Source organism: Squalius cephalus (genome assembly GCF_949319135.1).
Source record: "Squalius cephalus genome assembly, chromosome: 18".
NCBI classification, from domain to species: Eukaryota; Metazoa; Chordata; class Actinopteri; order Cypriniformes; family Leuciscidae; genus Squalius; species Squalius cephalus.
In genome coordinates, this window is record NC_137139.1 from 36,750,103 (window position 1) to 36,775,102 (window position 25,000).

Sequence of the window (25,000 nt, forward strand, 5' to 3'; positions counted from 1 at the left end):
GTGGCTGTAGTGTGACTGTAGTGTGGCTGGTGTGGCTGTGGTGTGGCTGTAGTGTGACTGTGACTGTGGTGTGACTGTGGTGTGACTAGTGTGACTGTAGTGTGGCTGTGGCTGTAGTGTGGCTGTGACTGTAGTGTGGCTGTGACTGTAGTGTGGCTGTGACTGTAGTGTGGCTGTGACTGTGGTGTGACTAGTGTGACTGTAGTGTGGCTGTAGTGTGACTGTGGTGTGACTAGTGTGACTGTGGTGTGACTAGTGTGACTGTGGAGTGACTAGTGTGACTGTAGTGTGGCTGTATTGTGACTGTGGTGTGACTAGTGTGACTGTAGTGTGACTAGTGTGACTGTAGTGTGACTAGTGTGGCTGTGGTGTGGCTGTGGTGTGACTGTAGTGTGGCTGTGACTGTGGTGTGACTAGTGTGACTGTAGTGTGACTGTTGTGTGGCTGTAGTGTGGCTGTGACTGTAGTGTGGCTGTGGTGTGACTAGTGTGACTGTAGTGTGGCTGTAGTGTGACTGTGCTGTGACTAGTTGACTGTAGTGTGGCTGTAGTGTGACTGTAGTGTGGCTGTAGTGTGACTGTAGTGTGACTGTAGTGTGACTGTGACTGTAGTGTGACTGTGGTGTGACTAGTGTGACTAGTGTGGCTGTGACTGTGGTGTGACTAGTGTGGCTGTAGTGTGACTGTAGTGTGACTAGTGCGGCTGTAGTGTGGCTGTGACTGTGGTGTGACTAGTGTGACTGTAGTGTGGCTGTAGTGTGACTGTGGTGTGACTAGTGTGACTGTAGTGTGGCTGTAGTGTGACTGTGGTGTGGCTGTAGTGTGACTGTAGTGTGACTGTGACTGTAGTGTGACTGTGACTGTGACTGTAGTGTGACTGTAGTGTGACTGTGACTGTAGTGTGGCTGTGACTGTGGTGTGACTGTAGTGTGGCTGTGACTGTGGTGTGACTGTAGTGTGGCTGTGACTGTAGTGTGACTGTAGTGTGACTGTGACTGTAGTGTGGCTGTGGTGTGACTGTAGTGTGGCTGTGACTGTGGTGTGACTGTGGTGTAGCTGTGGTGTGGCTGTGGTGTGACTGTGGTGTGACTGTGGTGTGGCTGTGGTGTGGCTGTGGTGTGACTGTGGTGTGACTGTAGCGTGACTGTGGCGTGACTGTGGTGTGGCTGTCGTTTGGCTGTGGTGTGACTGTGGTGTGGCTGTAGTGTGACTGTGGTGTGGCTGTAGTGTGGCTGTGACTGTGGTGTGGCTGTAGTGTGACTAGTGTGGCTGTGACTGTGGTGTGGCTGTAGTGTGACTGTGGTGTGGCTGTGGTGTGACTGTGACTGTGGTGTGGCTGTAGTGTGACTGTGGTGTGACTGTGGTGTGGCTGTGGTGTGACTGTGGTGTGGCTGTGGTGTGACTGTGGTGTGACTGTGGTGTGACTGTAGTGTGGCTGTGACTGTGGTGTGACTGTAGTGTGGCTGTGACTGTAGTGTGACTGTAGTGTGACTGTGACTGTAGTGTGGCTGTGACTGTGGTGTGACTGTAGTGTGGCTGTGACTGTGGTGTGACTGTGGTGTAGCTGTGGTGTGGCTGTGGTGTGACTGTGGTGTGACTGTGGTGTGGCTGTGGTGTGGCTGTAGTGTGACTGTGGTGTGACTGTGGTGTGGCTGTGGTGTGACTGGTGTGGCTGTAGTGTGACTGTGGTGTGGCTGTAGTGTGACTGTGGTGTGGCTGTAGTGTGACTGTATTGTGACTGTAGTGTGGCTGTGACTGTGGTGTGGCTGTAGTGTGACTAGTGTGGCTGTGACTGTGGTGTGGCTGTAGTGTGACTGTGGTGTGGCTGTGGTGTGGCTGTGGTGTGACTGTGACTGTGGTGTGGCTGTAGTGTTACTGTGGTGTGACTGTGGTGTGGCTGTGGTGTGACTGTGGTGTGGCTGTGGTGTGACTGTGGTGTGGCTGTAGTGTGACTGTGGTGTGGCTGTAGTGTGACTGTATTGTGACTGTAGTGTGGCTGTGACTGTGGTGTGGCTGTAGTGTGACTGTGGTGTGGCTGTGGTGTGACTGTGGTGTGGCTGTAGTGTGACTGTGGTGTAGCTGTGGTGTGGCTGTGGTGTGACTGTGGTGTGACTGTGGTGTGGCTGTGGTGTGGCTGTGGTGTGACTGTAGTGTGGCTGTAGTGTGACTGTGGTGTAGCTGTGGTGTGGCTGTGGTGTGACTGTGGTGTGACTGTGGTGTGGCTGTGGTGTGGCTGTGGTGTGACTGTGGTGTGACTGTGGTGTGGCTGTGGTGTGACTGTGGTGTGGCTGTAGTGTGACTGTGGTGTGGCTGTAGTGTGACTGTGGTGTGGCTGTAGTGTGACTGTATTGTGACTGTAGTGTGGCTGTGACTGTGGTGTGGCTGTAGTGTGACTAGTGTGGCTGTGACTGTGGTGTGGCTGTAGTGTGACTGTGGTGTGGCTGTGGTGTGGCTGTGGTGTGGCTGTGACTGTGGTGTGGCTGTAGTGTGACTGTGGTGTGGCTGTAGTGTGACTGTGGTGTGACTGTGTTGTGGCTGTGGTGTGACTGTGGTGTGGCTGTGACTGTAGTGTGGCTGTGACTGTGGTGTGACTGTAGTGTGGCTGTGACTGTGGTGTGACTGTGGTGTAGCTGTGGTGTGGCTGTGGTGTGACTGTGGTGTGACTGTGGTGTGGCTGTGGTGTGGCTGTAGTGTGACTGTGGTGTGACTGTGGTGTGGCTGTGGTGTGACTGGTGTGGCTGTAGTGTGACTGTGGTGTGGCTGTAGTGTGACTGTGGTGTGGCTGTAGTGTGACTGTATTGTGACTGTAGTGTGGCTGTGACTGTGGTGTGGCTGTAGTGTGACTAGTGTGGCTGTGACTGTGGTGTGGCTGTAGTGTGACTGTGGTGTGGCTGTGGTGTGGCTGTGGTGTGACTGTGACTGTGGTGTGGCTGTAGTGTTACTGTGGTGTGACTGTGGTGTGGCTGTGGTGTGACTGTGGTGTGGCTGTGGTGTGACTGTGGTGTGGCTGTAGTGTGACTGTGGTGTGGCTGTAGTGTGACTGTATTGTGACTGTAGTGTGGCTGTGACTGTGGTGTGGCTGTAGTGTGACTGTGGTGTGGCTGTGGTGTGACTGTGGTGTGGCTGTAGTGTGACTGTGGTGTAGCTGTGGTGTGGCTGTGGTGTGACTGTGGTGTGACTGTGGTGTGGCTGTGGTGTGGCTGTGGTGTGACTGTAGTGTGGCTGTAGTGTGACTGTGGTGTAGCTGTGGTGTGGCTGTGGTGTGACTGTGGTGTGACTGTGGTGTGGCTGTGGTGTGGCTGTGGTGTGACTGTGGTGTGACTGTGGTGTGGCTGTGGTGTGACTGTGGTGTGGCTGTAGTGTGACTGTGGTGTGGCTGTAGTGTGACTGTGGTGTGGCTGTAGTGTGACTGTATTGTGACTGTAGTGTGGCTGTGACTGTGGTGTGGCTGTAGTGTGACTAGTGTGGCTGTGACTGTGGTGTGGCTGTAGTGTGACTGTGGTGTGGCTGTGGTGTGGCTGTGGTGTGGCTGTGACTGTGGTGTGGCTGTAGTGTGACTGTGGTGTGGCTGTAGTGTGACTGTGGTGTGACTGTGTTGTGGCTGTGGTGTGACTGTGGTGTGGCTGTGGTGTGACTGTGGTGTGGCTGTAGTGTGACTGTGGTGTGGCTGTAGTGTGACTGTGGTGTGGCTGTAGTGTGACTGTATTGTGACTGTAGTGTGGCTGTGACTGTGGTGTGGCTGTAGTGTGACTGTGGTGTGGCTGTGGTGTGACTGGTGTGGCTGTAGTGTGACTGTGGTGTGGCTGTGGTGTGACTGGTGTGGCTGTAGTGTGACTGTGGTGTGGCTGTAGTGTGACTGTGGTGTGGCTGTAGTGTGACTGTATTGTGACTGTAGTGTGGCTGTGACTGTGGTGTGGCTGTAGTGTGACTAGTGTGGCTGTGACTGTGGTGTGGCTGTAGTGTGACTGTGACTGTAGTGTGACTGTAGTGTGACTGTAGTGTGGCTGTGACTGTGGTGTGACTGTAGTGTGGCTGTGACTGTGGTGTGACTGTAGTGTGGCTGTGGTGTGACTGTGGTGTGACTAGTGTGACTGTAGTGTGGCTGTGACTGGTGTGACTGTAGTGTGACTGTAGTGTGGCTGTAGTGTGGCTGTGGTGTGGCTGTAGTGTGAATGTGGTGTGAATGTGGTGTGAATGTGGTGTGACTGTGGTGTGACTGTGGTGTGACTGTAGAGTGACTGTAGTGTGGCTGTAGTGTGGCTGTAGTGTGGCTGTGACTGGTGTGACTGTAGTGTGACTGTAGTGTGACTGTAGTGTGGCTGTAGTGTGACTGTAAGTGTGACTGTAGTGTGACTGTGACTGTAGTGTGACTGTGGTGTGACTAGTGTGACTAGTGTGGCTGTGACTGTAGTGTGACTGTAGTGTGACTGTGGTGTGACTGTAGTGTGGCTGTGACTGTGGTGTGACTGTAGTGTGGCTGTGACTGTAGTGTGACTGTGACTGTAGTGTGGCTGTGGTGTGACTGTAGTGTGGCTGTGACTGTGGTGTGACTGTGGTGTAGCTGTGGTGTGGCTGTGGTGTGACTGTGGTGTGACTGTGGTGTGGCTGTGGTGTGGCTGTGGTGTGACTGTGGTGTGACTGTAGCGTGACTGTGGCGTGACTGTGGTGTGGCTGTCGTTTGGCTGTGGTGTGACTGTGGTGTGGCTGTAGTGTGACTGTGGTGTGGCTGTAGTGTGGCTGTGACTGTGGTGTGGCTGTAGTGTGACTAGTGTGGCTGTGACTGTGGTGTGGCTGTAGTGTGATTGTGGTGTGGCTGTGGTGTGACTGTGACTGTGGTGTGGCTGTAGTGTGACTGTGGTGTGACTGTGGTGTGGCTGTGGTGTGACTGTGGTGTGGCTGTAGTGTGACTGTGGTGTGACTGTGGTGTGACTGTAGTGTGGCTGTGACTGTGGTGTGACTGTAGTGTGGCTGTGACTGTAGTGTGACTGTAGTGTGACTGTGACTGTAGTGTGGCTGTGACTGTGGTGTGACTGTAGTGTGGCTGTGACTGTGGTGTGACTGTGGTGTAGCTGTGGTGTGGCTGTGGTGTGACTGTGGTGTGACTGTGGTGTGGCTGTGGTGTGGCTGTAGTGTGACTGTGGTGTGACTGTGGTGTGGCTGTGGTGTGACTGGTGTGGCTGTAGTGTGACTGTGGTGTGGCTGTAGTGTGACTGTGGTGTGGCTGTAGTGTGACTGTATTGTGACTGTAGTGTGGCTGTGACTGTGGTGTGGCTGTAGTGTGACTAGTGTGGCTGTGACTGTGGTGTGGCTGTAGTGTGACTGTGGTGTGGCTGTGGTGTGGCTGTGGTGTGACTGTGACTGTGGTGTGGCTGTAGTGTTACTGTGGTGTGACTGTGGTGTGGCTGTGGTGTGACTGTGGTGTGGCTGTGGTGTGACTGTGGTGTGGCTGTGGTGTGACTGTGGTGTGGCTGTAGTGTGACTGTATTGTGACTGTAGTGTGGCTGTGACTGTGGTGTGGCTGTAGTGTGACTGTGGTGTGGCTGTGGTGTGACTGTGGTGTGGCTGTAGTGTGACTGTGGTGTAGCTGTGGTGTGGCTGTGGTGTGACTGTGGTGTGACTGTGGTGTGGCTGTGGTGTGGCTGTGGTGTGACTGTAGTGTGGCTGTAGTGTGACTGTGGTGTAGCTGTGGTGTGGCTGTGGTGTGACTGTGGTGTGGCTGTGGTGTGGCTGTGGTGTGACTGTGGTGTGACTGTGGTGTGACTGTGGTGTGGCTGTGGTGTGACTGTGGTGTGGCTGTAGTGTGACTGTGGTGTGGCTGTAGTGTGACTGTATTGTGACTGTAGTGTGGCTGTGACTGTGGTGTGGCTGTAGTGTGACTGTGGTGTGGCTGTGGTGTGACTGGTGTGGCTGTAGTGTGACTGTGGTGTGGCTGTAGTGTGACTGTGGTGTGGCTGTAGTGTGACTGTATTGTGACTGTAGTGTGGCTGTGACTGTGGTGTGGCTGTAGTGTGACTAGTGTGGCTGTGACTGTGGTGTGGCTGTAGTGTGACTGTGACTGTAGTGTGACTGTAGTGTGACTGTAGTGTGGCTGTGACTGTGGTGTGACTGTAGTGTGGCTGTGACTGTGGTGTGACTGTAGTGTGGCTGTGGTGTGACTGTGGTGTGACTAGTGTGACTGTAGTGTGGCTGTGACTGGTGTGACTGTAGTGTGACTGTAGTGTGGCTGTAGTGTGGCTGTGGTGTGAATGTGGTGTGAATGTGGTGTGACTGTGGTGTGACTGTGGTGTGACTGTAGAGTGACTGTAGTGTGGCTGTAGTGTGACTGTATTGTGGCTGTAGTGTGGCTGTGACTGGTGTGACTGTAGTGTGACTGTAGTGTGACTGTAGTGTGGCTGTAGTGTGACTGTAAGTGTGACTGTAGTGTGACTGTGACTGTAGTGTGACTGTGGTGTGACTAGTGTGACTAGTGTGGCTGTGACTGTAGTGTGACTGTAGTGTGACTGTGGTGTGACTGTAGTGTGGCTGTGACTGTGGTGTGACTGTAGTGTGGCTGTGACTGTAGTGTGACTGTAGTGTGACTGTGACTGTAGTGTGGCTGTGGTGTGACTGTAGTGTGGCTGTGACTGTGGTGTGACTGTGGTGTAGCTGTGGTGTGGCTGTGGTGTGACTGTGGTGTGACTGTGGTGTGGCTGTGGTGTGGCTGTGGTGTGACTGTGGTGTGACTGTAGCGTGACTGTGGCGTGACTGTGGTGTGGCTGTCGTTTGGCTGTGGTGTGACTGTGGTGTGGCTGTAGTGTGACTGTGGTGTGGCTGTAGTGTGGCTGTGACTGTGGTGTGGCTGTAGTGTGACTAGTGTGGCTGTGACTGTGGTGTGGCTGTAGTGTGACTGTGGTGTGGCTGTGGTGTGACTGTGACTGTGGTGTGGCTGTAGTGTGACTGTGGTGTGACTGTGGTGTGGCTGTGGTGTGACTGTAGTGTGGCTGTAGTGTGACTGTGGTGTGACTGTGGTGTGACTGTAGTGTGGCTGTGACTGTGGTGTGACTGTAGTGTGGCTGTGACTGTAGTGTGACTGTAGTGTGACTGTGACTGTAGTGTGGCTGTGACTGTGGTGTGACTGTAGTGTGGCTGTGACTGTGGTGTGACTGTGGTGTAGCTGTGGTGTGGCTGTGGTGTGACTGTGGTGTGACTGTGGTGTGGCTGTGGTGTGGCTGTAGTGTGACTGTGGTGTGACTGTGGTGTGGCTGTGGTGTGACTGGTGTGGCTGTAGTGTGACTGTGGTGTGGCTGTAGTGTGACTGTGGTGTGGCTGTAGTGTGACTGTATTGTGACTGTAGTGTGGCTGTGACTGTGGTGTGGCTGTAGTGTGACTAGTGTGGCTGTGACTGTGGTGTGGCTGTAGTGTGACTGTGGTGTGGCTGTGGTGTGGCTGTGGTGTGACTGTGACTGTGGTGTGGCTGTAGTGTTACTGTGGTGTGACTGTGGTGTGGCTGTGGTGTGACTGTGGTGTGGCTGTGGTGTGACTGTGGTGTGGCTGTAGTGTGACTGTGGTGTGGCTGTAGTGTGACTGTATTGTGACTGTAGTGTGGCTGTGACTGTGGTGTGGCTGTAGTGTGACTGTGGTGTGGCTGTGGTGTGACTGTGGTGTGGCTGTAGTGTGACTGTGGTGTAGCTGTGGTGTGGCTGTGGTGTGACTGTGGTGTGACTGTGGTGTGGCTGTGGTGTGGCTGTGGTGTGACTGTAGTGTGGCTGTAGTGTGACTGTGGTGTAGCTGTGGTGTGGCTGTGGTGTGACTGTGGTGTGACTGTGGTGTGGCTGTGGTGTGGCTGTGGTGTGACTGTGGTGTGACTGTGGTGTGGCTGTGGTGTGACTGTGGTGTGGCTGTAGTGTGACTGTGGTGTGGCTGTAGTGTGACTGTATTGTGACTGTAGTGTGGCTGTGACTGTGGTGTGGCTGTAGTGTGACTAGTGTGGCTGTGACTGTGGTGTGGCTGTAGTGTGACTGTGGTGTGGCTGTGGTGTGGCTGTGGTGTGGCTGTGACTGTGGTGTGGCTGTAGTGTGACTGTGGTGTGGCTGTAGTGTGACTGTGGTGTGACTGTGTTGTGGCTGTGGTGTGACTGTGGTGTGGCTGTGGTGTGACTGTGGTGTGGCTGTAGTGTGACTGTGGTGTGGCTGTAGTGTGACTGTATTGTGACTGTAGTGTGGCTGTGACTGTGGTGTGGCTGTAGTGTGACTGTGGTGTGGCTGTGGTGTGACTGGTGTGGCTGTAGTGTGACTGTGGTGTGGCTGTAGTGTGACTGTGGTGTGGCTGTAGTGTGACTGTATTGTGACTGTAGTGTGGCTGTGACTGTGGTGTGGCTGTAGTGTGACTAGTGTGGCTGTGACTGTGGTGTGGCTGTAGTGTGACTGTGACTGTAGTGTGACTGTAGTGTGACTGTAGTGTGGCTGTGACTGTGGTGTGACTGTAGTGTGGCTGTGACTGTGGTGTGACTGTAGTGTGGCTGTGGTGTGACTGTGGTGTGACTAGTGTGACTGTAGTGTGGCTGTGACTGGTGTGACTGTAGTGTGACTGTAGTGTGGCTGTAGTGTGGCTGTGGTGTGGCTGTAGTGTGAATGTGGTGTGAATGTGGTGTGAATGTGGTGTGACTGTGGTGTGACTGTGGTGTGACTGTAGAGTGACTGTAGTGTGGCTGTAGTGTGACTGTATTGTGGCTGTAGTGTGGCTGTGACTGGTGTGACTGTAGTGTGACTGTAGTGTGACTGTAGTGTGGCTGTAGTGTGACTGTAAGTGTGACTGTAGTGTGACTGTGACTGTAGTGTGACTGTGGTGTGACTAGTGTGACTAGTGTGGCTGTGACTGTAGTGTGACTGTAGTGTGGCTGTAGTGTGGCTGTAGTGTGACTGTAGTGTGACTGTAGTGTGACTGTAGTGTGTGGCTGTAGTGTGACTGTAGTGTGACTGTAGTGTGGCTGTAGTGTGACTGTAGTGTGCCTGTGACTGTGGTGTGACTGTGGTGTGACTGTAGTGTGACTGTGGTGTGACTGTAGTGTGACTGTAGTGTGACTGTAGTGTGACTGTAGTGTGACTGTGACTGTAGTGTGACTGTAGTGTGACTGTGGTGTGACTGTAACTGCTCATTGCAGACATATTTAATTTAGTGTTGTGCGATTTAGGAAGATATTCAGCTCAGCTTTAGTTTGTGAGTGTGTGCGCACTGACCGTTCACATCCGGGTCAGGAAGTAAACAGGAACTGTTCGCTTGACCTTCCTCTGGAAACTGAGCACAGTCTGTGTCGTTAGGCCACTGCAATCCCACAAGTCTTAGCACTAACTCACAGTTCTGCTTTGAGCTCCTACACAGAGACCTGACACACACACACACACACACACAGTCATCAATGTCATTATATACAGGGTTTCAAATGAACACCCGCCAAATGTGGGTGAAAATCAACAGTGGCGGGAAACGCTGCCAATCTCGAGCCAATTTGGCGTGTAAATTATGTTTACTCACTTTGCTGGGAAGTTCGTGTAAGACAAATCAGTGCAGATTTAGCGCAAATACTCGAGAGTCATCATGCTATGTAGTGACAGTCACATCATGATAGAAGATTATTGGCTGCCCTCTCCCCTCCCTGAAGGATCTTTATGGTTTGCGCTGCCTCAAAAAAGCACAGAACATACTAAAGGATCCATCTCACCCCGGACATTCCCTGTTAGAACTGCTGCCCTCGGGGAGACGTTACAGGACAATGAAGACACGAACAAATAGATTAAAAAACAGTTTTTATCCAAAAGCGATAGCAGCACTAAACACAATTTGAAATGCAGTATTAGGAGATGTATCGTGTATTGATCTGTTGTGTATGGGATATATGATGTGTTTTATTGTCTTTAGAATTCTTATTTATTTTATTTATTTATTTTATTTTATTTGTATATTATAATTGTACTTTGTTTAATGTTGCACTGATTAGATTGCATCCAATTTCGTTGTACAGTACATGTATAATGACAATAAAGATTCTATTCTATTCTATTCTTATGATATATTAAATATATCTGCTCATATCTGCTTAATTGAACACACACGTCACTACACAACAAATAACGGCACGCTGTTTATTTATATTGAAGCAATAGTGAAGATTTAAAAGCATTTGGTGAACAGAAAACACATTGTTATTTTCCAACATCCTACATGTTTTTTTCTGATGTTCTCTGTACTGTATTAATCTGTACAACTAAAACACATATTTGGTGAAAAGGATGAAAGAGGAAGAGAGGAGATGCTGGATGACAGGATTTAGTTTGAATAAGAAATGAATATATAAAATCCAAATTTTATTATATATATATAAAGCCGTGACATAGTTAATCTTTTTTTTTTCTTTTTTTTTTTTTCGGCTAGTAGAAGTTTTGAAAGGCCAGCCACTTAAAAATTTAGCAGCCAAATTGGCCGGTGTGTAAAAAAAGTTAATTTCAAACTCTGATTATATGTGATCATAAAGGTGCACACACACACACACACACACACACACACACACACACACACACACTGACCTGCAGGGCGGCACCCTCTGCTGTGTTACAGGGTCACACATTGGCACCAGCACCGTACAGGCGAAGAACATGAGGTATTTGTAGCAGTTGGTCTGGACGAGCGCGGGGAAGAGCGAGGACTCCCAGCTCAGCGACGTCTCCTTCTGAGACTGGTGGCCCAGATAGTTGGGGAACCTGGTGGAGTTATAGGGCACGTTCATGCAGATCTCCACAGAGATGGGCTCGCAGACGCCTGAAAAACACAGGCAGATCATCAACAAACATTCATCCTTTCAGGTTCTCTGTGTGTTTTTATTGCTCTTTTTCATTTATTTATTTGTTTATTTAACAGAGACAATACAGAAACATTGCTACAATTTCCAGCAGCAAAAGGGTATGTTCAGCCCAGTCCCTGGTTAGGCTTTTCAAACTACAATTCAACAATAATCACACAAAAAAGCAAAAAGTAAATAATAATAATAATAACAATAAAAAAAAAGATGAGACTGTATACGACCATCAGTGTTCACAAACCTGCTTTTGTTTGAACTACTTTTAAAAAAAAACTTTTTAAAAACTTTTCTTGCATTTTCAGTTTAAATGAGTTTCTTCAGTTCAGACTCAGCTGAGAATATGATTGTGCAAATGTAGTTTTTCTCTTCGGTCCTGTGCCGTTCCTCTTGTAGAGATCCTCTTACTAAGGCGGATGATATCAGGAGCAAAATGATTTACACATTTAAAAAACATTTTAATTTATGCAAAACTAAGCAAATTATATTTTTGTAAAGCATTACAATGGTGCCATCTAATTGGTTTCTTGTCCAAAATGTTTAATGTTTGTTTATATAGAGATCTAACAGGTTTCATAGTCAGCTGAGAAACCTGACCAGTGCATGCATGTATAAGTTTTATAAATTGGCTGCTTTTAGGGATATATACAGTCTAATCATATAAAAACAATTACGTTTTTTTCTGATTGTTCAACGCAGCCTCTTTACATGCACATAAAATTTCAATTGAGAATCTAAAATAACAGCTAAATTTAATTTCATTAACTGTCTCTATTGCCTATTGACTGATCTCATTTTAAAACCATTAATTTCCTTCCTTCTAATTGAAAAACACATTGAGCACGTTTACATTTACACCAATACGCTTATAACTCACAAAAATCAGCTTATTGAAATATCCCGTTGTCCCGGTTTACATGCGAACCAATGGCAACGCAAGTAAACCGCGTTTACTAGACTTTATTAATAAATCAGGTTATTATTTCCCAGTAGTGATGTCAAAACGTAATCATTCATATGTCTGAGTCTGAGTATTCCATTTGTTATGTCTGTTGTGATGTTAAATAAAGCATTAGGAACTGAAGAAGAGTATTGCACATGCTCTCGTGTCCTTACAGATGCAGCGCTCTGACTGACGCACAGACGCACCAGATGAACCTTCTTGGTCAACAGTCGGAGTTTGCAATATATTTGACGATTTACTGAGTAAAGTAATGCATTACAAGTAACATGCATTACATAATCAGATTACTTTTGATGTAACGAGTAATCAGATTACTTTTTTGATGTTACAAGTAACGCATTATAAGTAACAAGCATTATGTAATCAGATTACTTTTTGATGTAATGAGTAATCAGATTACTTTTTTGATATAACGAGTAACGCATTATAAGTAACATGCATTATGTAATCAGATTACTTTTTTTGATGTAACGAGTAATCAGATTACTTTTTTGATGTAACGAGTCAAGTCAAGTCAAGTTTATTTATATAGCGCTTTTCACAATACAGATTGTATCAAAGCAGCTTCACAGTATTACATTAAAATAATACATCAATGTTTGTTTCTAGTGGAAAACGTCCACGTTTGGTAATGCTGATCAATAGTATTGTTGATTGATTAATTAAATTAAATATCCCCAAATATCCCCAAGTAATCAGATTACTTTTTTGATGTTACAAGTAACGCAATTATAGGTAACATGCATTATGTAATCAGATTACTTTTTATTGTAACGAGTAATCAGATTACTTTTTTGACATAACTGCAAATTACAATCTAATAACACAAATACATTTATTTACAGTTACTGCAGATTAAGTGTTTTCAAGAACAACAGTCACAGTAATAATATGAATTGTAGCTGAAATATAGCTAGTGATGCATGATGTCCAATTTTAGTGGCCAGATGATTAATCAGAATTTTTAAAATCAATACTTGGAAAATGTAACAATGATATGCCTACTTAGATGTGACAAAAAAACATGTTTTTACCTGCAAGAGTCTCCTAGGATAAAACAAATGGATGTATATTCTGTAGCAACTTGGCATTTCTGACTGACTTTTGGAGAAAACAAATCCCACGTTCAAAGGCTTGCCACTAGGTGGCAGTGTAAAGCATTATGCACTAGAGTTCACTGTCGAGCTTGATGTGCAGTTATGCAATCAAACCCATGCATACGCAAGAAATGTTTTTAATAGGCTCCACTGTAGTGACCTCTCTGAGTGAAAGGGTTAAAGTGTGCTGTTCCCACACATTAAAACTGTGCAATCAGGACGCTTAAACTTGAGATTTTTGTTGCTTGGCTAAACTAACTGACACTAAATCTAGAGTAAAACATGGAAGTAATACATGGGAAACTTTGCAGTGCTCTGTGTGTGGCCAGAGGTCAGAGGTCACAGGTCAGAGGTCAGTTTCACTCACTGCAGTTGTTGCCAGTGTTGCGCAGGTCACATGACGTGTTTCCATGACAGCCAGAGGAGGAGGAAGAACAACCGGACTGACCAGGAGGACACAAACCCTGAGCTGAGAGACAGAGCCATCAGTGTGTGTGTGTGTGTGTGTGTGTGTGTGTGTGTGTGTGTGTGTGTGAGAGTGTGTGCGCACTTACTCTGTTGTTGTGTGCAGTTTTCTTCATCACTGCCATCTTTACAGTCATCTTCACCATCGCAGCGAAAGGCACTGGGAATGCACTGCTTGTTCCTGCACTCCACTAAACCCTGGGACTTACACGCTACACACACACACACACACACACACACACACACACACACACACATGTTAATGCACTGCAGGGTTACACAAACACACAGTACAGTGAAGGCAGTTGAGCTTGTCGCTCTTGTCCAGGCAGTCGTGGTCTCCGTCACAGAGCCACACACAGACACACACACACACACACACACACACACACACACAGACACACACACACACACACACACACACACACACACACACACACAGACAGACACACACACACACACACACAGACACACACACACACACACACACACACACACAGACACACACACACACACACACACACACACACACACACACACACACAGACACACACACACACACACACACACAGACAGACAGACAGACACACACACACACACAGACACACACACACACACACACACACACACACACACACACACACACACACACACACACACACACACACACCTAACTAACCCTAAGTCAAGTCTAGTCTCCTTCATTTATACAGCGCTTTAACAATATAGACTGTTTCAAAGCATCTTTACAGTGATAACAGGAGATTACAGTAACAGAGATTGTTTAGGCTTTACAGCAGATCTAGAATAAAGTTATTGTCCAGATAAAGTTAGTTTTGATTGATTCACTTCCGTTGCAGAGATCATTAGTTATTAACTTAGGGGCCGCTAACACACACCGTTCTCACAGAAAACCCTTAACTCGCTCCGGCCGCTCATCCGCACAACAGTGTTTGGAGCTCGAGAACGCAAACCCTGAAATATGTTCCAAGGTGCAAGCGTTAAAAAAAAATAAAAAAAAATAAAAAGTTATCTCTGCGCAAACTTCAAAAACGCGAATCTGTGAAAACGTTGACGGCGTACACATGCGCATCACGTGTTCAGTCTATAGAGATGCGTGTTTGAATATATATGTGCGCAGGCGTGTCTTTCTGTACAAATTGATCTCAACAAATTACTTGTCTGGCCTTAAATTCATAATACAGAATTTTGTCGCTTCCGCATATCAATGTGAACTAGAATCATTTTGACAATGTTTCATCTGTACTGAGGTAAAGGGTTACCTGGTTCTGGTAAGAACTCGAGCTGCTGCGTTTTGGACCAGCTGTAGTTTGTTTATTAAGCGTGCAGGGCAACCACCCAGTAGAGCATTACAATAATCTAGCCTTGAGGTCATGAACGCATGAACTAACTGTTCCGCATTTGTCAATGAGAGCATATGGCGTAATTTAGATATATTTTTAAGATGGAAAAATGTGGTTTTACAGATACTAGACACGTGACTTTCAGATGAAAGATTGGTATCAAAGAGCACACCCACACACACACACACACACACACACACACACAAGTCAAGTCAAGTATATTTGTATAGCACTTTTCACAATACAAATTGTATCAAAGCAGCTTCACAGTATTAAATTAAAATAATACAACAAGGTTTGTTTCTAGTGGAATTTATTGATTGATAAAAATAAATTAATATCCCCAAATATCCCCAACTGAGCAAGCCAAAGGCAACAGTGGCAAGGAACCGAAAAACTCCATCAGGACCTAATGGAGAAAAAAAAACCTTGGGAGAACCCAGGCTCAGTCGGGGGCCAGTTCTCCTCTGGCGTTTATGAACTAGAGGTCGGATTTAACTGTAAGATTAACAGTATTATATAAATGCCTGGCTGAAGAGATGCGTCTTTAATCTAGTTTTAAACTGGGAGAGCGAGTCTGAGCAACGAACAGTATCAGGAAGGCTATTCCAGAGTTTTGGAGCTAAATGTGAAAATGCTCTCCCTCCTTTGGTGGATCTGGATATCCTAGGTATGACCAAAAGCCTCGAATTTAGTGACCTTAAAGAGCGCAATGGATTATAGGGCGATAGAAGATCCGTTAAATAGACTGGAGCTAAGCCGTTTAGGGCTTTATAAGTCAGTAGCAATACCTTGTAATTATCACACACACACACACAAACACCCAGCAATACCACACACACACACACACACACACAGGTTCCTAACCGACGACGAAGACTTGACAGAGCAGCCATCAAGTGTTAGACAGTATTCTAGATTATTACGTGAGGAAGTTTTTTGTCCAATAATTAGAATCTGTTTTTCAGAATTTTAGTTGTAGGAAATTGCTAGTCATCCAGTGTTTTATATCAGCTGTGCACTCCGTTAATTTAGTGAATTGGTAAGTTTCGTCAGGGCGTGAAGAAATATAGAGCTGAGTATCATCGGCATAACAGTGAAAACTAATGCCATGCTTCCTAATGATATCTCCCAAGGGTAGCATGTACTGTGTGTGTGTGTGTGTGTGTGTGTGTGTGTGTGTGTGTGTGTGTGTGTGTGTGTGTGTGTGTGTGTGTGTATGTGTGTGTGTGTGTGTGTGTGTGTGTGTGTGTGTGTGTGTGTGTGTGTGTGTGTGTGTGTGTGTGTGTGTGTGAGGGTAGCATGTACAGAGTGTGTGTGTGTGTGAGGGTAGCATGTACAGAGTGTGTGTGTGTGTGTATGTGTGTGAGTGTGTGAGGGTAGCATGTACAGTGTGTGTGTGTGTGTGTGTGTGTGTGTGTATGTGTGCGTGAGGGTAGCATGTACAGAGTGTGTGTGTGTGTGTGTGTGTGTGTGTGTGTGTGTGTGTGTGTGTGTGTGTGAGGGTAGCATGTACAGTGTGTGTGTGTGTGTGTGTGTGTGTGTGTGTGTGTGTGTGTGTGTGTGTGTGTGTGTGTGTGTGTGTATGTGTGTGAGGGTAGCATGTACAGAGTGAACAGCAGCGGTCCTAGTACTGAGCCTTGTGGTACGCCATACTGAACTTGTGATCGATGAGACATCTCTTCATTTACTGCTACAAACTGATAACGGTCAGATAAGTATGATTTAAACCATGCTAGTGCAATACCACTAATAACATTGTGTTCGAGTCTGTTTAAAAGAATGTTGTGGTCGATAGTGTCAAACGCAGCACTAAGATCGAGTAACACTAATAGTGAGACACAACCACGATCGGATGATAAGAGCAAATCATGTGTGACTCTAACGAGAGCTGTCTCAGTACTATGGTACGGTCTAAATCCTGACTGGAAATCCTCCAGATATCATTTCTTTCTAAAAAGGAACACAGTTGTGAGGATACTGCCTTTTCTAGTATCTTTGACAGAAAAGGTAGATTCGAGATCGGCCTGTAATTGACTAATTCTGTGGGATCAAGTTGCGTTTTTTTAACAAGCGGTTTAATCATAGCCAGCTTAAAGGTTTTTGGTACGTATCCTAGTGACAAAGATGAATTAATGATATTAAGAAGAGGATCGGTGACCTCTGGAAGCATCTCTTTCAGTAGCTTCTCTTTCTCACACACACACACACACACACACACACACACACACACTCACAGCAGTTCATCTCGTCGCTCTTGTCCAGGCAGTCGTGGTCTCCGTCACAGAGCCAGTCTCGAGGAACACATCGTCCATCTCCACAGCGATACTCTTCAGCCGAATTACACACTGACGAAACAGACCATAATTACACTTCAGGACAGAACAATGACTCAAAGAAGGAAAACACATAAGCAGAATTCTTTATCCTTTATTGGGAAGTAGAAAGTTTAACCCTGATAAACAACGAACTGTTCAAAACATCTTGTCAAAGCTTTCTGGAACAGTTTGCTCCGGCTGGTAAACACCTTTAGCTCCCATTGGTCAATGGTGATGATGATGTAACATGTGGGTGCGGCTATGAGGCTCCGCCTCCTTTGAGGTGTAAATCTCTGGTTCATTTCTCTTGTTCAGTCCATCGAGGTCAGAGCGAGAACAAACATGAACACACTGAGAGCTGCTTTATAGTAGAAACTGAAGCATGTGATTCTGAATAATAGACACACTAACACTGTTTTTCATTTTTAATACTGTAAAGCTGCTGCTTTTAAGCATTGCTGTATGAGTAAACGTGACATGACTAGATCTGAATCTCAGAGCTGCTGCAAACATCCACATCACTATGATCAGATGCTTTCTGAACCACTGTTTTCACTATTTTGTTGCTTATTTTGTTCTTGAGAGGAAAACTCGAAGAACATGTGTATATATTCATCTAAACGTGGATGTTGTTGGGATGTTCCCTAACAGTATATCACTGCAAAGGTATTTCTCACTTATTTTTCCCCCTAAGTGAAGAAAGAAGATGAAGTTTGCCATGAGTGTATCGGCCTTGACGGTAACTTTAGCGTTCAGAATTAAATCTTCATAGATTCCTCACAGACATTGGCTTCTCTCCTCCACCATCTCTCTGACAATCCCTCAGACTGGTCCCTGCTCATTTCTACAAACTTTTCCTACCATCTTCAATAGGGATGCACGATATATCAGCCACCATATCGGTATCGGCTGATATATGTTCAGGTTTAATGTTATCGTTATCGACCCAATACATTTTTTAGCAGATATATTAAAGCTGATAAATAATGTATTATTTCCTTCAGCTGAGACTCTTCAGATGCGCACTGTTCAACATGATGGTTTTGAATGGCTTGAAATATGATTGGAAAATACAGTTCAGTGCAACATGTTCTGTCATATCGGCTCCATAAAATCATAATGAGAACGTTATAATTGTGTGTTTGGGAAGTGTCTTTTAATGATGAGACTTTTGATTTTGTAATCAGGCTCTCAAAAATTATAATAAAACTTGGATTTAGATTTATCAGCCAATATATCGGTTATCGGCTTTCAAATATAAAGAATTATCGGTTATCGGTATCGGACAAAATGTTGATATCGGTGCATCCCTTCTCTTCAACAATCGGCTCTGAATATTGCTGCGCCATTAAGCACATGCATTAACATGTTCAGTTTGACAGCCATAGTTGTAATTGTTGCTAATGTAACGGAGTGTAAATAGGTTAAATTATGGCATAAATGGGGACAGCGCCATCTAGTGATGGCATTTAAAGCAGGGCTCAGTAGTTTCGGGATTTCTTCGCTGTATTCACACTTTATTTCTTTGTTTCGTAATTTCTTTGTTTGTTATCTTGTGTTTTATGTAGGATTGATTTATTCCCTCTGCTACGATCTCCCTTATTTCCACTTTTCGTGTCTCCAAGTCAACATTACTCAAGTCACCTTTATTTATATAGTGCTTTTTAAAGCAGCTTTACAGAGATAACAGGAAAATAATGCAACAAAGTTTGTTTCTAGAAGAAAACAGCGTCACAGTCCAGCTTAAGTAAGTTCAGTGATGGTTCATTTCTGTTATTAATTTAGTTCATTTATATATATATATATAGCCACTCTGGAGTAAACCGTGATGTCATCGTCCAGCTCAGTTCAGTTCTCGTATAATGGTGTCAATGCAGGAGATCAATAATATTGTTGAATATTAAATTAAATGTCCCCAACTAAGCAAGACAAAAGCCAAAGGCGAACAAAGGCGACAGTGGCAAGGAACTCAGGTATGTTGTAAAATGTGTTGTTTTAATGTGTTTAATGGAATCGCATTGCTGGGACGAGATGAATGCAGCTCTTGTACTGTACATGTGCACAGTGTGAGTGGATTCTCCTGTTACCAACTGATCGGATCTCAATAGTGAACTCAAATGAAGCATTTCAAACGTGCTCACCACAGTTTTGCTCATCGCTCAGATCGCCGCAGTCATCGTAGCCATCGCACACGAGATCAGAACTGACACAGCGTCCAGTGGCACACACATACTGTCCATCTGCACACGCTGGACAAATGACAGAAGGAGGAGATCACAGTCAGATGTGTGATGCATTGCGTGTGAACAAGTGCTTCTCAAAGCAGACATCTTGAATACCTCAAAGGAGACGAGGAGTGAGGGAGCTAATCGTGAGGATACACAGCTGTGTGTGAAACCGCACGTTTTACCTCTGCAGTTTAAATAAATCATACATGTACTAAATAAACAACGAGGCATCTTGATCAATTAAAATTTACTATGAATTTCTTAAATAACTAAGCTTCAACAACTTATAAAGGCAGGTCTTGCGCGCAGCTGATGATGCTGTGAAGTGACGCTTGAGTGATCAAGAATATGTATGAATACGTTTTCCACATCATTTTCTCGTTTCTTGAGGAGCTGAAGACAGGAAAGGAAAGGAAGCACAAATGAGAAAAGAAAACTCACAGCAATTGGCCTCGTCGCTCCAGTCGTCGCAGTCGTTGTATCCGTTGCACACTAGTTTGAGAGGGACACATATTCCCGTCGCACACAGGAAATGATCGCTTCCTCCACACACAGCTTAAGACAACAATCACAGAAAGACAAACCATCAGAACTTCATTCCAAATGCAGTTCCGGAATCTGAAGAAAGCCATGTTTCCCGACTCACAGAGTTTTCCTCTGGCCTGCCGTGGCGTGTAACAGAGCGGTGTGTGTTCAGCGCCGGTTCCCGTGATGTTGTTGAACTGAGAGCAGCGCAGGAACTCTGGCCAGGAGGCGTTGAACATCTGCAGAACAGGTTCACAACCTTCACGAGCCGCTTCACAGAACGACTGACACGGCAGCACCAGTGTCCTGTAAGACAAGCGTCGCTCGTGAGAAACACACGTGCTACACTGCAGAACATGCTTTTCTCACTCAGTGTTTTCGTCTTGTTTCCAGTCCAAATATCTAAACATTCTTTGTGGGGTTAGAAACATAAACTTAATTCAAACGGAAACAGGATTATTTTTCTGACGCCACTGGCAGATAATTTTTCTTGTTTTAAGCAAAAGCATAATTTAGATCCCCCCCCCCCCCCCCCCCCCCCATGGGTGATTTCGAAACACTGCTTCATGAAGCTTCAAAACCTTTACGAATCTTTTGTTTCGAATCAGTGGTTCAAAGCGTTTATCAAACCGAGATCGGTTCACTGAGATCGGTGAACCATTGAACAAGCGTCTACGAGTGATCTCTGATGAGTTTTATACATTTGTAGAAGTTTCAATTTGACATTGGTATAATTAAAAGGTAAACTGGGTAAACCCAGCCTGATCTGCTGGCGATTTGATTTCGCTCAGGCTGGAAACCTGTATATTTATCTCTGCTGCTTCCTTTACAAATTTGCGGGAACCAATCACAAACTGGCTTATCCACCTGGCGTGCTATTGGCGGGTTTAATCCAATGAGTGCAGCAGGCGTAATGATATGACACAGCGCCTGAAAATAGTCCCCAGCTCGGTAACTTCTTCCAACGTGACCGGGACTAAGTTTGTCTAACCTATTAGACCTATTTTCAGGCGCTGTGTCATATCATTACGCCTGCTGCACTCATGGTACGGCAGCAAAGTTTCTTGATTATCACGCAGGAATGAGAGTATAGTTCCTAGCCATATCAGCCTAGAAAATCGCAACTTTACGTTTTCCGTCGGTCTTAGTACACGATGTAACTACAGAAGAGTTTTAAATAGGAAAGTTTGCAAAGTTTTAAATAGGAAAAATATCGAAACTCTTTGGTCATTTTTTTGAGAGAGATGCTAATGATCTTGTCCGATTCAATGATCTATGCTAAGCTATGCTAAAAGTGGGACCCCCAGACCCGGAGATCGGCTGAATGGATTCGAAAACGGTAAAACTCAACTGTTTAAATCTGGGGGAGTTGTAAAAAGAGCCTATTTCCAAAAAAAAGTGGAGTATCCCTTTAACCTCTCGACGATGCTCAATGGCGTTTTTTTAGCAAACAAATCACTCGAGTGGGTGTAAATAACATTGCTCTGCAAAGTTCACCCGGATCTTTGGTCTGATTGGTTGAAGGACTATCCAATTGCAGAGTCATTTGAACTCTGCCCATTGATCACGCCTCTTGTGCAGTGGAAAACACAGAGCAGACTCTCCAGACTAATGTTCAATCTTAAAGATTGAGCTTGGTCTGGTGATAGCCAGACTAATTAAAAGGAATAATAGTAGATAATAGTCTCTTATTGGCCTGTTTAGCTGAGCCATCCATGGAACAAACAAAACAAGCCCTGAAAATTGATAAAAGAACACATATTATACAGACACTTGACATTTGATATTATTAGATTATTAGTTAATTGCATTCACTAGATTTTACTTTCAATAATACATATGCAATGAGTTTGTAAAAGCTGTTTTCGTGCATGTTTGGTCTGAGTTGTTGTTGCATTTACACTGTTTTGAACAGCAGGGGTCACAAGCGCGTGGCGTTTCCAACGCTTCGAAACAGTGAATCATTTTGCGAAGCAATTGGTTCAATTGTTTTGAAAAACAACAACATCGCCTGTGAACTGTCAGTAGCTGTGTTTCCATCCAAAGTTGCACATTTATCCTATGCACAAAATTGGAATATGACATAAAACATTTGCGAGTAAAGCAGCTTTTTCATCCCATGTGTTCAATCGTCACTTCCTGGGAAATTGGCACAAAATATCAGTAATAAAAATGTAAGTTCCTGCAATCTGGCTCTTTTCCCTCCATCAAACAGTTGTAATCGAAATTATTCAACCAATATTGCAAATCAGGTTTATTGGCTAAATTTACAGACTTTCAGCTGTTTGCAGTGAACAAATCAAAGTGATTGAAATAGCTCAACACAACAAATAAGTGGTTTCCCCAAATTCAACTGAAAATGACTTCTGCAGTCTCAAAATGATTCACCCCCTTCATGGCAAGCATCTTGAGCTCTTAGTAGAACAACCTTTTGCAAGATGTATAACAGACAGCAGCTTCTGTTTCTGAGGAATCTGAGCCGTTCCTCATGAGCAATGGCCTCCAGTTCAGGAATATTCCTGGCCTTCTTCAAATCCCACCAGAGATTTTCTATGGGGTTCAGGTCAGGTGACTGTGATGTCACTGTGTCTCCCAGGACTTCTTCTGAAACCAAGCCTTGGTGGATTTTGAGTTATGCTTGGGATCATTGTCCTGTTGAAGGTCCAAGCTTCATCTTCCTCACTGACGGCATGATGTTTTCTCCTTGGATCTCCTGATACTTCAGTGACTCCATCTCTCCCTCCTCACACTGCAGGTTTCCAGAGCTGGAGGATATACATCAGCCGAGAGCATCACGAGCTCCTCACGCTGAACTGTAGACAGAGTTCTTCACAGCTTATACTTGCAGTCACCCAAGGGTTTTTCCTTCTCAGAAATCTGGTTTCAGCCGATGATATCTTCCTCCTTCTGCCCGTTCAGGGAGTGCAACCACTGTTCCTCTAACTCTGAACTTGCGATAGGCTTCCAACGGTGTCTCTAGGAACATTGAGTGCCTTCGCTATCTTTCTGTACCATGTTCCTTGTTTGTGAAGGGCGATGAAATCTTCTCTTAACTTTTTGGACCTTAGCCATATTTCTAACTTGCAGTCAAACGTGACACTCAACAAACCTCGCCAGTTCAGATGTTTCATGTGTTCTAGCTCTAGCACGCCTGGTGCAGCTAATGAAGCCCTTGATTAGTGAGAAACACCTGTTCTGCAGATCTGGGCTGTTCTGAGGGATTCTGTTCAGGGGGTGAATAATTCTGAGACTGCAGAAGTCATTAAAAGTTGCATTTGGGGAAACCATTTGAAACATTTGTTGTGTTGAACTATTTCAATTACTTTTGTTTTAATTGTTCACATGAAAACAGTTGACGCTGAATCAAAGTCATGATAATAATCATAATAATAATCACACTGTATCATGCCTGTATTATTACACTGTATCATGCCTGTATTATTACACTGTATCATGCCTGTATTATTACACTGAATCATGCCTGTATTATTACACTGTATCATGCCTGTATTATTACACTGTATCATGCCTGTATTATTACACTGAATCATGCCTGTATTATTACACTGTATCATGCCTGTATTATTACACTGTATCATGCCTGTATTATTACACTGTATCATGCCTGTATCATGCCTGTATTATGCCTGTATTATTACACTGTATTATGCCTGTATTATTACACTGTATCATGCCTGTATTATTACACTGTATCATGCCTGTATTATTACACTGTATCATGCCTGTATTATTACACTGTATCATGCCTGTATTATTACACTGTATTATGTCTGTATTATTACACTGTATTATGCCTGTATTATTACACTGTATTATGTCTGTATTATTACACTGTATCATGCCTGTATTATTACACTGTATTATGTCTGTATTATTACACTGTATTATGCCTGTATTATTACACTGTATCATGCCTGTATTATTACACTGTATCATGCCTGTATTATTACACTGTATTATGCCTGTATTATTACACTGTATCATGCCTGTATTATTACACTGTATCATGCCTGTATTATTACACTGTATCATGCCTGTATTATTACACTGTATCATGCCTGTATTATTACACTGTATTATGTCTGTATTATTACACTGTATTATGCCTGTATTATTACACTGAATCATGCCTGTATTATTACACTGAATCATGCCTGTATTATTACACTGTATCATGCCTGTATTATTACACTGTATCATGCCTGTATTATTACACTGTATCATGCCTGTATTATTACACTGTATTATGCCTGTATTATTACACTGTATCATGCCTGTATTATTACACTGTATCATGCCTGTATTATTACACTGTATCATGCCTGTATTATTACACTGTATCATGCCTGTATTATTACACTGTATCATGCCTGTATTATTACACTGTATCATGCCTGTATTATTACACTGTATTATGTCTGTATTATTACACTGTATTATGCCTGTATTATTACACTGTATTATGTCTGTATTATTACACTGTATCATGCCTGTATTATTACACTGTATCATGCCTGTATCATGCCTGTATTATGCCTGTATTATTACACTGTATTATGCCTGTATTATTACACTGTATCATGCCTGTATTATTACACTGTATCATGCCTGTATTATTACACTGTATCATGCCTGTATTATTACACTGTATCATGCCTGTATTATTACACTGTATTATGTCTGTATTATTACACTGTATTATGCCTGTATTATTACACTGTATTATGTCTGTATTATTACACTGTATCATGCCTGTATTATTACACTGTATTATGTCTGTATTATTACACTGTATTATGCCTGTATTATTACACTGTATCATGCCTGTATTATTACACTGTATCATGCCTGTATTATTACACTGTATTATGCCTGTATTATTACACTGTATCATGCCTGTATTATTACACTGTATCATGCCTGTATTATTACACTGTATCATGCCTGTATTATTACACTGTATCATGCCTGTATTATTACACTGTATTATGTCTGTATTATTACACTGTATTATGCCTGTATTATTACACTGAATCATGCCTGTATTATTACACTGAATCATGCCTGTATTATTACACTGTATCATGCCTGTATTATTACACTGTATCATGCCTGTATTATTACACTGTATCATGCCTGTATTATTACACTGTATTATGCCTGTATTATTACACTGTATCATGCCTGTATT

At 44.5% G+C, this 25,000-nt stretch overlaps 1 protein-coding gene across 1 annotated transcript in view; it reads right to left on the bottom strand.

Annotated features, from left to right (window-relative positions):
• corin (corin, serine peptidase) overlaps positions 1 to 25,000 on the bottom strand; it is a 48,060-nt gene that overhangs the window by 13,732 nt on the left and 9,328 nt on the right. The window contains exons 6-13 of the mRNA XM_079848347.1: positions 19,910 to 20,094; positions 19,705 to 19,818; positions 19,177 to 19,284; positions 16,955 to 17,065; positions 13,443 to 13,565; positions 13,256 to 13,357; positions 10,559 to 10,790; positions 9,215 to 9,360 (exon numbers count right to left, since the gene is read on the bottom strand). Coding sequence (XP_079704473.1) covers positions 9,215 to 9,360; positions 10,559 to 10,790; positions 13,256 to 13,357; positions 13,443 to 13,565; positions 16,955 to 17,065; positions 19,177 to 19,284; positions 19,705 to 19,818; positions 19,910 to 20,094 — 1,121 coding nt within the window. The remainder of the gene's footprint in view (positions 1 to 9,214; positions 9,361 to 10,558; positions 10,791 to 13,255; positions 13,358 to 13,442; positions 13,566 to 16,954; positions 17,066 to 19,176; positions 19,285 to 19,704; positions 19,819 to 19,909; positions 20,095 to 25,000) is intronic.